General features: G+C 41.2%; 1 protein-coding gene across 1 annotated transcript in view; it reads right to left on the reverse strand.

Moving 5' to 3' along the window:
- The window catches only part of LOC308293473 (nardilysin-like), a 65,816-nt gene that overhangs the window by 23,763 nt on the left and 24,444 nt on the right, over positions 1-17,609 (reverse strand). Inside the window, exons 10-17 of the mRNA XM_080736011.1 lie at positions 17,113-17,170; positions 14,344-14,417; positions 13,628-13,697; positions 12,283-12,360; positions 11,478-11,598; positions 11,276-11,334; positions 11,067-11,121; positions 7,507-7,611 (exon numbers count right to left, since the gene is read on the reverse strand). Coding sequence (XP_080592137.1) covers positions 7,507-7,611; positions 11,067-11,121; positions 11,276-11,334; positions 11,478-11,598; positions 12,283-12,360; positions 13,628-13,697; positions 14,344-14,417; positions 17,113-17,170 — 620 coding nt within the window. The remainder of the gene's footprint in view (positions 1-7,506; positions 7,612-11,066; positions 11,122-11,275; positions 11,335-11,477; positions 11,599-12,282; positions 12,361-13,627; positions 13,698-14,343; positions 14,418-17,112; positions 17,171-17,609) is intronic.

Raw genomic sequence — 17,609 nt, forward strand, 5'->3', positions numbered from 1 at the left:
TGTGATCATTTTAAATGATGCCATAGCATTTCAGTGAATTCACCCCCCCCTCCCTGTCTGCCAGGTACAATATGTGACAACATGTACTGCATCATGGTTAAGCTGGAAACTACCACACTATCCATTTTACAAGGTATGTTGATATTCAGCTGATTAAATTAATGCATGACAGACCTAAATGTGACCCTTGCGGGTACATTTGAGGACCCCCACCCCAAAAAGCACTTATAATTGTAGGATTTGAGGCATTACATTTAGTTGAAGCTTGTGGATTGGCTACTTTCATCTTGGCCAATGTTGGACCATTTAGCTGGCGACCACCTTAAAAGGATATTTTACTTTCATAAACAAATGTGGGTAATTGTTGTCGACCCATGCTTTTGTGAACACCCCAGACTGTTTTCAAGTTGTTCAACATAGTATGCAGAGCATGACATCGAAGGCTCTGTTCAATATAGTGAAGTGTTTCTCAACTTTTTTTAATTTCTAGGACCCCCATAACAGTATGGTCAAAAAGAAGCCAATGAGGGTCTACTCACTTAGGTTCTCCTCACTCTGAGTTACACCTATTTACATATTGATATTCATTTGATCAGACACGCCCCTTCCTATTCAATCCCATTGTAACTTAAACCAGTGGTCCTCAACCTTTTCAGGCTGTGACCCCCAAAACAATCATATTTTAACTGGGGACCCCCCACCCTGACAAGCATTAAGAGTTGAGGCATTACATTTTGTATAACTGTTTTTTGCAAGGCGTTGTGAGCATGTAGATCTGCTATTTTCACAATTTCTGCGTCTAATTTATGCCAATTTGGCCAATGTTTAATTTGTCATTTTAGAAGTATTAAAAAGTCCTTAAATTGTCACTTTAGAAATGTGCAGATACCCTCTATACACTTAAACTTTATGTTGGTTTGTTTACTGTTGAGTGAGAAAACAGTGTTGCACATTAAGCTAATCTTCTGGAGACCCCCCAAAATAATTTGGGGACCCCCCTGGGGGTCCCGACCCCCAGGTTGAGAACCACTGACTTAAACCATGGTGGATATTTTTTTTACTATTTTGAAAAGCATTTTAAATGGTTCAAATAGCTGATCTACAAGCTCACAATGTGTCAATGTAGCTATCCATTTGAAGTATTTAAAAACATATTGTTCAAAGTGGTAAAAATATTGTTCAAAATGGTAGAAAAGCCTAAGAAGTTAAGCAAAAAAAATAAAAATAGAAATTGATAAATACTGTATTGAAACAACACAAAACTAGGTATAAACTAGTCCCCTGGGGATTTGCACAGTATATGGGGGATTGATTAAATGTAGGGGTGTAGGAGTCTCAGAATTAATGGTGGAGAACCCAGACATATCAGTGTCATGTCAATGCCCATATTTGGACATTGTTTCATCATGCAGCTGTTACCATGGTGACGACACTGTTAAGTTTCAGTGCAGACAGAGATGGACATACATTCCGTAAATTAATAGTTATTATATTATTGATGTGTTCATTTTGCTTTACATTAGAAGCAGACATGCTACGCACCCTCACCCAAGAGGATTTGATGGAGGTTTTTCCAGGCCAGGCTGACTTTGGCCACAGAAAGCGCTTGTGGGCTCCAATTCACCCAGAGGTATTATAACTGCATTGTTTGGCAAATATCAGTGACAGAGTTTTAAATTGGGTCAGTTATTTACCACTTTGTAAATGTTTTATCTGCTTTACTTAGAATGAGAATCCACAAGACAAATCTGGCCCTGTTGGATCCAGAACGTCTTCCTTCTCTCCACTCCCACGGTAGGAGTACATCCCACCACTCCGACATGTCTCCTTTCCGACATGTCTCCATTCCGACACTAACCCTATCTCTAACCCTAACCTGAACCCCCATGGGAGTGTTGCCACTCCGACAATAAGAAGCCAATTTCGGAGTGGCGACATGTCGGATTGGAGAGAGCCTCCCCCACGGTAGATAATTATGTAACTTTGAAAAAAAAAAAAAAGATCTACAAGCTACAATTAAAATCACACGACACGACAAATCATATTGGGACATGGGTCCAAAAATACATTTCAGTCTTGGGATTTCTTTTTGCTTTTACCTCTACATACAGCAGTTGTTTCAATGTTTTTTTTGTTGTTTTTTTTTAACTTTTTTTCTAGGTTAAAGATGAGCTACGTCGGATCTTGGCAAAGGATAACCCTAACTTCACTGAGGCCAAGAAGAGGTGGGATAGCTTCTGCTGCCAGGTCCAGTTCTACGCTGCCTGGAACAAGGCAAGCACAGCTTCCTTTGGATGGAGGTAAGTGATTTTGCTCTCATCCACTCGTCCTAGACAAGTCGCCCTTCTGGCACCCAAAATGTGTAATATCTTCCTGTTGCTCTTAGAACTACAGACCCACTCTCTAGGTTCTGCCGTGGTCTGAAGACTCACCTCTTCAGACTCCATCATAGCCCATAGCACCTGCTCTTTAACCTTAACTATAAGTTAGATTGCATTTTTGTTTACTTTAGTTTTTTCTTAGATTACAATGAGTTTGATGTATTGACCTTGCTTAATGTATGTCGCTCTGGATTAAGAGCGTCAGCTAAACGCCTTAATTGTTTACAGTAGTACATTTTTGAGTAAACAACACTGAGTGAATAGATTTACTAAGCACTTTTATTTTTGTCTCAGTTGAATTTGCTGTAGGGAGAATCAAGGCACCCTGTTTCCCTCCAGCTCCCCACCACCAAAGAAGCTGGGAGGACCCAGTGAAGCGTTGCTCCACATCCTTGAGGTAGGAGTGTCACACCAAATAGACAAAATAGCTGATCTACAAGCTCAAAACATGTCCGTGTGGTATGTTTTATGCTTGTATATCTGCTATTCTTTTTTATTTTTATTGGAATTCTGAAGTGTATTTTCTAATGCATTTATGCAAGGTTTATTAACTTAAATGAACTTAACTACAAATACATTGGACTTAAAAAAATACTGAAATCAATACTATATCGGTTTTCTGTTATTAAGTGACAAGTCGGTTTGCCAGTTGCCCATTTATGTTTACTGAAATCATTTCTATATTGTTTTTCTTTGTTTTGCTGTAGCCATCTGAAGACCCAAATCTCTACCACCAGAAGAGACCCCTCCAGAGCCCCGTCCTGATCCTGGATAGGCCCCGCTGTTTGGTTGCTGTGGGGAACACTCCCATCACCATCTTTCCAGAGGAGCAGCTGATTGACGGTCTGATCTATTTACTTGGCTATTACTACACCTTCCATCTCACGTACCCCAAGTGCGTGGCTACACTCCTGTCTGTCGTGCAGACAGAAATATTATGTGATGACATACATGACCGTGACACCACTCCATCCTACAAAAAGCCTTGGCAGAGTGGAAGACTTTTGTTGATGGGAAGTAGTGAGGTGCTAGTGAAGTGCAATAACGGATGCTGTATTTTTTATTTGTTTTTATTTATTTTATTTGTTGATGTAAAGTAGAGGTGCTTGTAAAGTACAATACCAGGTGCTGTAATGTCAAGTTAACACACAAATCCATTCATTCAAGGAGTTATTGTTTTTAGATATATTTCTAAGCCAATCATTTGACCCGCTCAAATTATAAGCCTGTGAACTGATGAAATCTTCAATGTTGTCATGCCAATTTAAGCACAGAGCCCCTATTGCAGCCTATTGCATGATCAAAATAACAACCTGTAGTATAATGTAAACCTATCACTTCACTTGCATGTTTAAGATCCTTGAAGCAAGGATATGCTTTAAGGATCTTTGCAGGCCTGTCTTCCTTGTTCAGTGTTTCATCGCTGTCTATGAAGGCCCTCCTGGCATCGAGCTCCAGCAGTTGTGCCACGTCACTCTGGTTTGGTTTAGGCCTTTTTAGCAATTCCTGAAGCGTCTTGTAATGCCTGGCCTGTGCTTCACGGCTGTCTTCGACAGTCAACCTCCACTAGTTGACTCTCCTCCGCTAAAATCGAGAACACAATACACAAATCATGGTTATAGGTTTGGAGTCTCCCAAAAAAGAAATCATAGAAGCAGAGTGAAATATTTACATTATACTACAGGTTGTTATTCTGATCAAGCAATAGGCTGAAATAGGCTCTGTGCTTAAATTAGCATGACAACATTGAAGATATCATCAGTTCACAGGCCTAGTGGATGCATCTGTCCAATGACCTGGTGAAATTATTAGCTTGGAAATATATTTAAAAAAAGAGAACTCCTTAAATGAATGAATTTGTGTTTTAACTGTGCTACACACCTATATTAACATCAGTTATTATGATGGTACTTGGAAAAACATTTTCTGAGGTGGTACCTGGTGTAAAAAGGCTTAGCCTATAGCCAAATCTACTTGCATGCAACAGGGCCATCAGGTCCATCATCTGGTGCTGGGCTCCCCAAAATCCCCAGAGGTCTCAGTGGTTTGGGACAAAATGATGGTTGAGCCACTGGATTCGTCATCACTGGGAGAAAGGTTGAGGCGACGTCTCTTCTTGGGGACGCCTCGCTTAGGTGTTGGCCCTTGTTTCTTCGGGTAGCAGTGCTTCTGTCCATGTTCACTGGCTTGCAGTATCGCAATCATGCTAGTGACTGTATTTCTCACTGTGGGGGTGTCAAAGATCTCCTGTATTTTTTGTAAAGTTAAAGTGCTGCTATTATGTTAAAGCTCTGGTACCTTTTGTTGTTAAAAGCTCTGGCAGTTTTATTTTTGCTAGTTAAAGTGCCGCTATTATGTTAAAGCTCTGGTACCTTATGTTGTTAAAGCTTTGGTGGTTTTATGTGAAAGCTCTGTAAGTAGTAATCTCTATAGTGTACGTATCTACAGTGTTAAGTCAGCAATCTCCAAATTTAGGCCTATCCAGGATCAGAACATACTCTTAAGATGTTCTGTCCGTCCGTCTGTCATGTCGGTCATCTCTAAATTTGTTAACTGTTTCCGCATGTGGGAGTATCTGATGTGGGCACTGTTTAGTGTCGGTCGTCAGCCATCTCCAAATGCGGGCTGACTTCAGTGACTTGGCAGCCAAATTCAGCCTGAATCAGATCTGGGCCACATCCAGATTGAAATCTGATCGGTATTAACAACACGTGACCATTAAAACCGATTGGATTCCAGTCTGGATGTGGCCCAGATCTGATTCAGGCTGGATGTGGCTGCACTGTAAATGGTGCCTTAATGACGTCAGTCATCTCCAACTTCTGGCATGTTTCAGCATCTGGCTCATATGGTGGTGTAGTGTCAGCATGCATGGCGGATGGACAGACATAGACATTGTGACACTGATCTCTGGTTTGGTTTGGGTCTCTTTATTGTCAAGTGCTGGGAGTGCCCTGACTATGGCAAATTCAACAAAAATAAGTGCTTAGTATGTGTTTACTGAAAAGTAAACACATACCCAGCTTCTTTGGTCGTGGTGAGCTGGAAGGAAACAGGGTGCCTTGATTATCCCTATAGTAAATTCAACTGAGACAGAAATAAAAGTGCTTAGTAAATCTATTCACTCAGTGTTTACTCAAAAATGTACTACTGTAAACAATTTACTGTAACACTCTCACACTTATTTGTTTTATAATAAATTTTGAGAACATTCATTATGCCTTCATTTATTTACTACATTTCAGGATTTGCTTTTTACCGCTTATTTGAGTAGCTTTGGGGTATTTTGGAAAGGGATTAACACTTAAATTTCAAGACCTTTAAAGGAGTAGTTCACCCCCAAAATGACTTTTCTTCTTTTGTTTACTCACGCCATGGAGACTTGAGTTCAAGAATATATTTGTTTGTATTTGTTGCATTCCTAAGACAAAATCCGATTATTGTAAATTTACCCCATTGATTCCGGATGGGGACCCGAATAGAAAATTCATTTTGAGGTGAACTACTCCTTTAATGGCTAGTTATTAGTCTCTTTGACTTGGTATTGTGCTTGAAAGGGGATTTTACCACCGATTTCAAGACCTTTAATGGCTAGTTATCAGTCTTTTTGACTTAAATATAGTGCTTGGAATGAGTCTGAAAAACTTATTTGAAGAGGTTTGCCAACTAATTTTGAGTTTCTATGACTTAAATGACTAGTTACGAGTTTATTTAACTTACATTTAGTGCTTGGAATGAGTCTGAAAATCTTATTTGAAGAAGTTTGCCAACTAATTTTGAGTTTCTATGACTTAAACAGGTAGTTATGAGTCTATTTGACTTGAATATATTGCTTGGAATGAGTCTGAAAATCCTATTTGAAGAGGTTTGCCAACTAATTCTGAGTTTATATGACTTAATTAATTACTTGGAATGGGGTTTAATGAACTTATTTTAAGAATCCCTGACTTCCCTAAAGCCTTGATATATTTTCTTATTTCAAGAAATCTTACCGGGAAAAATTTTCTTACCCCACTGGCAGATAATCTTACTTGTTTTTAGTTGATTTATACTCAAAAACATATTTTTTTTCTTATATTTAGAGTAGGTTTTTTTGCAGTGTAGAATCATGGTGTCATTATGATACACACACACTTTTTTGAGGGGGATGTATTTGGTAGTTTCTTTTTTCCAGTTCAGGTGAAAAACTATGCTGGTAGAGCGGCAGGATGGCAACCGCGAGGTTCCCGGTTCGATCCCGGGCTCCCCCAGTGTCCTTGAGCAAGAGTCTGAACCCCTAGTTGCTCCGCCATTGGTGTATGAATGTGTGTGGATGGGTGAATGTAATGCACAATCTAAGTAAAACACGTTGGATGAGAAGCGCTATATTAAGTGCTTTATTAGACAGTGACAGTGAGTAGAGAGACAGGGGTTGGGACCCAGGGTGGCATTATTTCATTAACTTAACACTTATGTTGCTATGATTTTTTCTCTTCAATGTCCCACGTTGCCATGGTTACCATAGACTTCCATGTAATTGCGCAATTGTGTAAAAAGTGCACGCCCATGCCTAGCTGATGCACCACATGTGTGCACACTGTTCCACAGCTTTCAAACAAAAGAATCCGCTTGGAAATCCGTTCAGGCATTCATGATTCATCAGCCATTATGTTTTCTTCAGATGTAAACAAACATGGCTGCCATGTTTGAAAGAATGGGTTGGTATGGCGGTTAAACATGCAATTTCACGATCGCGATCATGCCTAATACATTTCTGGAGGTCCAAAAAATAAATTGAAAAATTTTTTTTTTGTTTTTTTTTTCAAAAACGGCCCAAACTCGGGAAACTCTGGGTTGGCACAGCGGTAGTACCTTTTCAAACTCGGGAAACTCGGGGTTGGCACCAGATGTGTTAATAAGAAAATGGCCGCCGTGCGAATATGGTGAATGGCTGGAGAGAGAAGGGAATGACGTGCAGCAAAGAGCCTCAGGACGGACTCCAACCTTGGCTACAGTGAGGACTCAGCCTTGATAAGGTACAGTACACACTCTACCAGACCCAATCTGCTGTCGTTTGAACCTGAACTGGAAAGGGTTTCACTCCCCCCTATTATTATAAGACTCTCCCACTGGAGTGCCGTGGTACCTGGGAGTTGTAGTCAAACATGAGCTGGTCTCCAGTCAAGAAGTCCTCTTTAGGAAACAGCTGCATGTTTTCACAGATGTTCTCCACAAACTCTATGGGGTCCGTCTGCAGTTACACAACAGTACAGTACACACAGTTAACACACACAACCATTGACACACACAGTTACACGTACAAGACACAATGATATCTGGCAGTGCAGACAAAACCGTCATCAAAAACAATAAATAAAACCGTCATCTATTAATAGTGCCTCGACATATGGTTAAAAATAGTCATATTATACCTGTGTATGTACAGTATATAGTTGTTGTTGGGCAGAAACCTTATATCATATTCCAACTTTTTAGAAAGTTTCACCTATAATACGTCTGGCAAACAAAAGAGGAGAAGGGCGCACAACAGTATTGATGCTTGCTAAATAAGTCTAAAATTAAAGAAAAGGCTGCACACTCATAGCCCTGATACAGAATAATTTATTAAATGAATACCCACAGTTTACCAAAACCAGTTTACCAATACCAGGAACAATTGATCCCTGAAGAGGACCGTAGTCAAAACATACAATATGGTATTCATTTAATAAATTATCCTGCATGGTGGCTTTGAGTGTGCAGCTTTTTCTTCACGTTTAGACCTACAGTTTAAGTCCAACATAAATAAACCAGGTTGGAAGTGTTACTGTAAGTGTGGCTGTGGCTTTTTAAATAAATATGGTATTAAGATCAGCTTTTGACTAAATAATAACTATATTGGATCCACTGAAAACTCCATTCCCTGAAAAGTAACGATTTTGGACATACAAAGTTTCTACCAGACAGCGACGATACAGGCACACATAAAGTGATGTAGTGCTATTTCTCACTGTGCACAAAAAGTAAAGAGAATTGAGTTTGGTCCATTATATCTCCCCTTTAATAATACAAATTGTTATCGTGTGTTATATCATTTTTTATCGTTTATTAGTCACCTTTACGAGGTACAGCTTGTAAGCATCGGGTATTCGTGGAATGAGCAACACAGCCAAACTTGTGGGTAGCGCCGAACAAAATCTTTCCAAAATGGCCTGTAATACTGTTCTGCTGGCATTCACTCTCGTTTTGCTGGCAGGTGTGTGCCGGTCACAGGTGTGTGCCTAGGGTTGCCAACTCCCAGAGTTTCAAATACGGGACACTTTCTAAGGAAACATGCGCCGCCAAAGGCGGCGCCGAAAAATCGCATATTTTCGGTTATAAAGTTGGCTAAAACGGGCATTTTCCGATATTAAATCATATTTTTCCTTTCACAATATTAATTCGGGTGTCTTTGGGCCGAAAAATCGGATATTTTCGGTTATAAAGTTGGCTAAAATGGGTATTTTCCTCTATTAAATCATATGTTTCCTTTCACAATATTAATTCGGGTGTCTCTCAATTTTCCAAAACATATCGCCTAAGTCTACCTGGTCCTTATGTGCCCACTCTCTGGTACCCAACACTAGTTTAATCATATTGGCATACAGCAATAACCATTAGGTTTTAAAAACAAAATCAACGCATGCTTATGTTATTTCACATACCAGCCTGTCTGGGGTCGCTTTAGTTGGCAGACAAGATTACTGTAGTGTTCCCAGGAATACCAATATCCATGGCTTATTTTCTGTTGCTTGCCTGCTTTTTCACCTTTTTGTTTAGCCTATCACCTATTATGGATTCATGTCTAATATGTTTGTACACAATCTTCTGTCACACGTTTTTTTAAGACATTAAACAATGTTCTGAGCCGAGCACTGTCGTATGGTCGCTCGCACGCACTCGTTTCGTCTCTCGCAGGCAACTTGTGGAGTGAACCTACAGCCCATGCTTGGGAAGGGAGTGTGTAGGGGGCGGAGACTGTGTCTTAGCAACACTCAGAGCCGTATGTTAATAAGCCAATCAGCTGCTTACAAACAGCGCAGCGCCTCTCACAGCAATGGGATGCAGCACTTATCGTCTCAGAGGAGAGCAGAGTGGAAGTGGAAGCTCTCTGACAGGCAGAATCGCTGTCATTTCTCAATTAAATCATCCCGTCATTCATATTTATCCCCCAACCTTAAAATACGGGACAAAGAGCGTCCCGTTTCAGTTCAATACGGGACACGTCTTTTAGTTTCCAAAAAAGGGACGATCCCGTATTTTACGGGACGGTTGGTAACCCTATGTGTGCCAGTCACAGTGACCCTCTAGCACCTGAGCATGGGTTCTGCCAGAATTTGGGACCTAATGCTATCCTCCCGGATGACAACGCTCCCCCCACAGAGCCAGGATCATCGGAGTACCTCCAGAACTTGGGTGTGGAGAGTATGGAATGGCCTGCTGTGAGTCCAGACCTTAACCCAATTAAACAGCTTGGGCGAGCTGTACGTGCTAGAGCGACCAACAGAACCATGTTGGCTGACTTGTGACAAATCCTGGGTCCTACAGCAAAATGTGGCTAGGTTGGTGACCAGCATGAGTAGGAGGTGCCAAGCTGTTGTCGTGTGGCTGTCTATGGATCTTCCACGCGCTACAGAGGTCCCAGACACTGAGTGTAAAATTAAAGTGTATACATGGCCAATATGTGTTGTTTTCTCTTGTCCTTATTACTGTGGGAGAGTGCAATTGTCAATGCTCCAAGCAACAAAGGTGAATACCAAAAAAAAAAAGGTATTACAGGCCATTTTGGCCCATTTTTGGTCGGCGCTACCCACACGTTTGGCTGTGTTGCTCATTCCACAACTGCCCCATGCTTACAAGCTGTACCTCGTAAAGGTGACTAATCAACAATAAAAATGATATAAAACACAATACCAATTGGTATTATTAAAGGGGAGATATAATGGACCAAAGTCAATTCTCCTGACTTTTTGTGCACGGTTTTAGAAGCTGGAGGATGGGAGTGGATATGCAGAGGGCCCGTCTCCATATGGGCTCAGTGACAATTAGGGTTGGGTATCGTCAGCGATACTTTTAATGGTATCGATCGCAAGACGTCGATACTATCGAGTATCGGTTCAGTTAAAAACGAACGTTACCTTGTTTCGATACTCTTGAACACACCCCTGGCCGGTCACATCTGACAGTTGGGCTACTGAAAGTTTAATGACTGCTTTAGTAGGCTACACTCATTAGCCTACTGTGAAAATAGCCGACAATAGCCTAAAATGTTTATCATTATGCTGATTCTCCAACGTCTATACTAAAATAGCTGAATAACTGGCTTATTAACCTATTGTGGCGTGTAAAATAGCCCATAGAAAAAGGAAAATAATAATTATAATAATAATAATAAATAAAAAGTATCGAAAATGGTATCGAAACAAGGTATCGTATCGATTCCCAGGTATCGAAAAAAGTATCGTATCGATTCAAAGGTGAACGATACCCATCCATAGTGACAATACTGTAGCACATCAGTGTCAACTTGGCAAGAAAGCTAACCAGAGTGCTATGTTCAGAGTGATGGGTGTTTTAATGGTGGTCCAACCAGCCATACAGAGTGCTAGGTGGTCCAACCAGCCATACAGAGTGCTAGGTGGAATGGTGGTTTGTGAAGTACAGTACCTGTTCCTGGTAGTGGAACTCATTAGCTTCAATCCTCTGAATCTCCTCATAGATCCTACACAAACAGAAAGGACTTAGTCAGTGTGTGTCGGCCTACAGTAGTGTGTGTGTGTGTGTGTGTGTGTGTGTGTGTGCGTGTGTGCGTGCGTGCGTGCGTGCGTGCGTGCCTGCGTGCGTGCGTGCGTGCGTGCGTGTATACGTGAGCTCACCTCTGCTGTGGTCCCATGATCTGAAGCATCTTTAGATACTGAAACACTAAATGAATCACCTGCAAGGAGGAGGAGAAAGGTCAATAGGTCAAGAAGCATGTATGGTTTTAAAGTGAAGTGAAGCTTGCTGAGTTTGTGTGTGAATAAGGTAGAGGTGAGTGTGTTCGTGTGCGTGCGTATACGTGTGTGTGCGAGTGTGTACCTCATAGAAGTTTTGAAAACCCTCATTGGTGAGTGTGATGCTGATGGAGAAGATGGAGTAGGTGGCGTTCTGGTCAAAACCCGTCTCACTGTTCCCTCCAAACAGAGCCAGAGCCCAACACCTGCACGCACAATGTTTAGGTACTTAAGCTACCTGTAATGTTGTTCAACGAGTTCCATAAAGTGACAAGGATCACAGTTTTATTTTTTATATGATTTTATATTTCGAAATATATTTACAGGGTTCCCACACATTTTTACCAATTCATTTCCAAAACCTTTCCAAAACTTTTCCTGAATATTTAACCCGATTTCCAGGACTACCGGTACATAACAATAATTCAGCTCAATAACGAGTCGCTTACTCCTATGTGCAATACCCAAAGACAGGTAGTGTATGCCAGTGGTTCTCAACCTTTTCAGGCCGTGACCCCCCAAATAATAATGTTTTAACTGGGGACCCCGGCACCCTGACGAGCACTAAGAGTTGAGGAATTTTGTATAACACGGTTCTATTGTGAAAATAGCAGATCTACATGCTCACAACGCCTCGTAGATCGACTATTTTCACAATTTCTGCCTCTAATATTTGACAATTTGGCCCATGTTTAATTTGTCATTTCAGAAGTATTAACAAAATCAATAACCAAAGACAATGCATGGCTATTTTTTCCAGGACCTTTGATCAATTCCAAAACCTTTCCAGTACTGGAAAAATATTTTTTCTAATTTCAAATATTTCCAGGAATTTCATGACCGTGAGAACCCTGTATACAGTATTTATAAACTGTCTGTCTGTCACTCACTTCTTCCTGAGCAGTGATAGGATGCTTCCGGTGCCCTCGTGGCCAATCAGCCAGGAGATGTAGTGCAGTGGTTTAACCCTGAGGACCATATGACACAGTTACACCATTTAAACGCTACACACACACACACACACACACACACACACACACACACACACACACACACACACACACACACACACACACACACACACACACACACACACACACACACACACACACACACACACACACACACACACACACACACAGTAATACAAAACTAACGCACACTAGGGCATTCACCAAATATTCTAATATTCTAATATCAAAGTCACTATTCGACGTTGCTCACCGAAGTCGAATATTCGTTTTGTTTTTGTTTTTTTTGTTTGTTTGTTTGTTTTCTCTTTAAAAAATATATAGTTTAAAAAGCTTGGCTAGATAGGAAGTCATAAGAATGAGTTGTCAATGCCCCTGGTGGATGAATTTGTTAATGCTCTATACCAGGGGTTCTCAAACCTTTTTAGGCCGTGACCACCAAAATAAACATATTTGAACCGGGGACCCCCACCCTGACAAGCACTTGGAACTGTGGGTATTACATTTAATGTGACTCGGTACCGCAGATAAATATTGTGAAAATAGCAGATCTACATGCTCACAACGCCTCGCGTTGCGAGGCGTTGTGAGCATGTAGATCGGCTATTTTCACAATGTTCGCCTCTTGCTTATTTAATATTTAACAGTTTGGCCAGTCCTGTCAAATATTCGACTATTCGAATACTTTGAGGTTGAATAATTCAAATACTAAAAATCACTATTCGTGAATGCCCTAACGCACACACTCAGAATTATCACTCAACAATGATGGTACCATCATACGTAGGAATGTCCATGGCAAGGCTATTGCTAATGCAAAATAGCAACACAAATATTTATTGATGTTTCATCAAAACCACATGTAACAGTTTTAGTGTGATGACAGAAGCTGCTTTGGAGATGTAGAGTCCGTCGGGTGTGTCAACACCTCTGCAGGAGAGCACACGTGTTGTCAAGAATGTCACTGGTCACCTACGTTTCATGACTGATGCATACACACACAGGAGGACACTGGGATATGTTTCATTTGTAGCTTGTCCTATAGACCAGTGGTTCCCAATTTTTTTAGCTTGAGACCCAAAAGAGAGTTTGCCCGAGACACAAACTAGTGAAAATAGCACATCAACAAGCTTGCACTAGCGTGTACATTGTAGAAGCTTGCAGAAGAACATATCATCAGTCCAATGGTAACGTGCACAGTCTGCACACACTCACACAGCAGTAATGTGCACTCTTGCACACAAGGACACACACAAACACTCACCTGTAGTGTTTTCCCTGAGGGGGAACAGCCCAGGTGATGGTTAGTGCATGAACCTTCCTCACAGGGACCACTAGAGAACAAACACGCACACTAGTTAATATTTACAAGGGGTGAGCATTTTAAGTAATTTTTATATTCAAGTACTCACATTCAATTATTACAGTACGTAAAAAAAAAGACAAAAAGGAAAAGGCTAACGTAAGAACAGGGTCCAAAATGTGGTCACCACCTTTTTCACTTTGTGCAAATGGTTAATCATTAATTTGTCTATTATAGACAAGCCCAATGTTACAGAGCATGGACTGCACATTCATTTAATGTATTATTTGTGCCACCAATGCCCACCATACAGTTCAATAATTGGATTACACAGAACCGGATCTTTGCAGATATCCATATAGCAATTACCACTTCTTTCTTCCTGAGCAGTGATAGGACTTTTTTTTTTAACAATGTAGAAAGAAAAAGTGAAAAAGGTCGTCAACCACAGTTCAGAGTTGCAGAGTGATGTTCTGTTCATCGAACAAAGAGATCTTTGTACTTGAGAGTCAACAAACCACATCTAGTACATGGCAGAGTTTCTGCATCGGGTTTTGAAATGTGTTATTTTCGGCACATGTCAACAGCACATAATCAAGTATGAACCAGGTTTCAGACGTGTACTGGCCTATCATACGATAACTGGCCTCAGTAGTTTGTAGAAGATAATTACTGACCTCGGTACAGTTTGTTGAAGGCTGGAGTTTCAAAAGGCTCTTGTAGCTGATGAAAGTCTGGACGTGGTTCACCACTGGACACAACACCACACATATAAACACACACATTAGAACAGCTGAGGTTCAGTAGCTCAGTCCATGCTGGTTCAAGTCCAGCGTGGAAATCTTTTCACATCCTGGCCACTGCTGAGGTGCCCTTCAGCAAGACACTGAACCCCTAAACTGCTCCTAGTTGCCACTATGAGCAGTCTGCCACTCTACATTTGCATATCTGTGCGTGTGCATGTGTGTGTGTGTGTGTGTGTGTGTGTGTGTGTGTGTGTGTAATAGAAAAACGAGTTTCCCCACAGAGAAATGTAATAAAGCAATTAGTCAGCCACTCTTCTGTATTTTGTGTCACTGTATATTTGCACATAGATGACCATTTCCCCTCAGAATGTAACAATTCCTTTGTTTGTTTGTTTAGGATCCCGGTGCTACCGGCAGCATCCCAGATAGGGGTTAAGCGTCTTGCTCAGGGAAACTTCGACTGGGTGGAGTGGGGGTCCAACTGGGGACCTTCTGATTCCATTTCATGGCGTTTAGCCATGGCCGCCCATGCAGTCTATATATCGTCTCTGTCGGGTGGAAACCTCATATGTCCATGTCATTTTCAGGTTCAAATTCAAAAATAGCAAAAGTAGAAGATCTAAAAAGCTCTAAACACAGTGTGAAGCGAGGCATTTCGAGCTTGCAGATCTGCCACGTTTGATGCTTTTGTGTGAGGCTGTAGTATGATCAAGCAGGGTAAATGAACAAGCAGTTCATTTAGAACTCAAAAAGTTAAAATATGGAGGGTTTACATGCTTACTCAGTTATTCGTTATGTGAAAGTCCTATGACGTCTATGATATCTGACATCATCATACATACATTCCCTTTTATGCCCATAAATGGAGATCCCCTCTGTAGAACCAGCCACTGACATCACTGTAATGTCAGGGGAACCAAATCCCTTTTATGCCCATATATGGAGATCCCTGTGATGCCAGGGGAACCAAATCCCTTTTATGCCCATATATGGAGATATGGAGATCCCTGTGTTGCCAGGGTAACCAAATCCATTTTATGCCCATATATGGAGATCCCTGTGATGCCAGGGGAACCAAATCCCTTTTACGCCCATATATGGAGATCCCTTATGTCATCAATATTAAGCCCATATCTGTGAATATCTTTGGGTACCAGATGTCTCCATATATGGTTAAATGGTCCGATATACATCACTGGCCAGAAGACCAAGAAATGGTGCAACCTCGCCCTTTGCTTTTCTTCCTTAGGCATCTTACTGGTAGGTAGTTTAATGAGGAATGCAGTATGGTGGTAGGTAGGTAGTTATGGCCTTTGATGTAAGATTTTCACTTTCTAGGATAACTATATTTGCTATTCCCAGATGATGCCCTTTTAGGGTACCCCTCATGCCCATATATGGAGATCCCCAGGCTTTACTAATTAACATAAGTTTTATGCCCATATATGGAGATCATTGTCCCAATGTCATCAGATATATGGGCATAAATGGACACAGGCAAACTAGATGGGCTGTATGGATATCCAGATGTGTGATGTAAGTGTTTTATTCCAAATGTGGCACCCCACAGACATATTTCCAGAAACAAAATCCCTTTCATGCCCATATATGGAGATTTCTGATGTCATCAATCCCAGGCCCTGTAAAAAACATGGTTGCTATGGTAAACAGTTGGTTGCTAGGGTAAACAGTTGGTTGCTAGGGTAAGAAAACATGGTTGCTATGGTAAACAATTGGTTGCTAGGGTAAACAGTTGGTTGCTAGGGTAAAAAAACATGGTTGCTGTGGTAAAAAGTTGATTGCTAGGGTAAACAGTTGGTTGCTAAGGTAAAAAACATGGTTGCTATGGTAAACAGTTGGTTAGTAGGGTAAACCTTCAATGATTTTGACATCTTGTTACTAATCTGTCGGTAGATAATGCCGGTCTTATATAAGGGTCATTTGTGTACGGTGCGATGTCATACTGATGTCAGCAGTGTGACAGGAGATAAGCGACCAACGGTCGGTCGCTTATCTCCCGATTAGGGAGTCTTACTGGTACAGTATATCTTATGTGAGTGTGAGTATGTGCGTGCGTGCGTGTGCGAGCATGTCGATATTTCGACCTAACGTTTTGTTCGACGCTCCATTTTTTCGACACAGGTGAATACTAACCTGCTGACGCTGGTGAATGTTAACCACTATGCCCAAACCTAACCCAAACCCTGTGTGTGTGTGCGTGTGTGTTAGGGCATTAACGAAAAAGTCGACAAGTCAACAAGTCGACTCTCACCAGACAAAGTCGAAATTCGAAGTTGAAAAAAACGTTCTATTGTGAAAATAGCCGATCTACACTCGCGATGCGAGACGTTGTGAGCATGTAGATCGGATATTTTCACAATTTCTGCCTCTATATATTTGACAATTCGGGCAATGTTTAATTTGCCATTTTAGAGGTATTAAAAAGTCCTTAAATTGTCAATTTAGAAATGTGCAGATACTCTCTATACACTTATTTGGTTGGTTTACTGTTGAGTGAGAAAACAATGTTTCACATTAAGTTAATCATCTGGGGACCCCCCAAAATAATTGAGGGGTCGTGTGTGATGTGATGACGTCATCAAACGATAACTTTTTACTGAGTCGAGTCGACTTGCAAAAATCACAAGTCGTTAATGCCCTAGTGTGTGTGACTGTGTGTTGTGTGTGTTCTAAGCTTACTTGTTGGGAACTTTAATGAAGATGTCTCTGACCCATTTCTCCAGGGTGTCCAGAGTCTCTGGAGGAGAAAACAAGCACACAGCATGACTCATCACTACTCCTCCACCCTGCTGGGAGGGAGCCAACAGCCTCAGCTTTCAACATCACACGTTAATTATTGCTGAAAAATAACCAAATGTCCAACTCTCCCCTCGAAGGAGAGTATTATTATATAACTTATTTTTTCCAGTCTTTTCATGCCTTTATTGATTGCAACCGTCAGGTCGCAGTTACTATCAAAACCTCGACCAGCTGTCCGTCTGTCCGTCAGTCACGCGTCACACTTTTGCCCTGCTCATATCTCCGCAACCGTTGCCCCGATCCATGCCAAATTTTGCATACACACTCCTTGCCTGCCAAACCACTACCCATCAATTCTCACATGGCCCTCTTCTAGCGCCACCATGAGGCCGATTCTTGCAAAACACATTTTTGGACACCCTGATGTTAAAATAAAA

Source organism: Nannobrachium achirus, assembly GCF_963921795.1.
Source record: "Nannobrachium achirus genome assembly, chromosome: 1".
NCBI classification, from domain to species: domain Eukaryota; kingdom Metazoa; phylum Chordata; class Actinopteri; order Myctophiformes; family Myctophidae; genus Nannobrachium; species Nannobrachium achirus.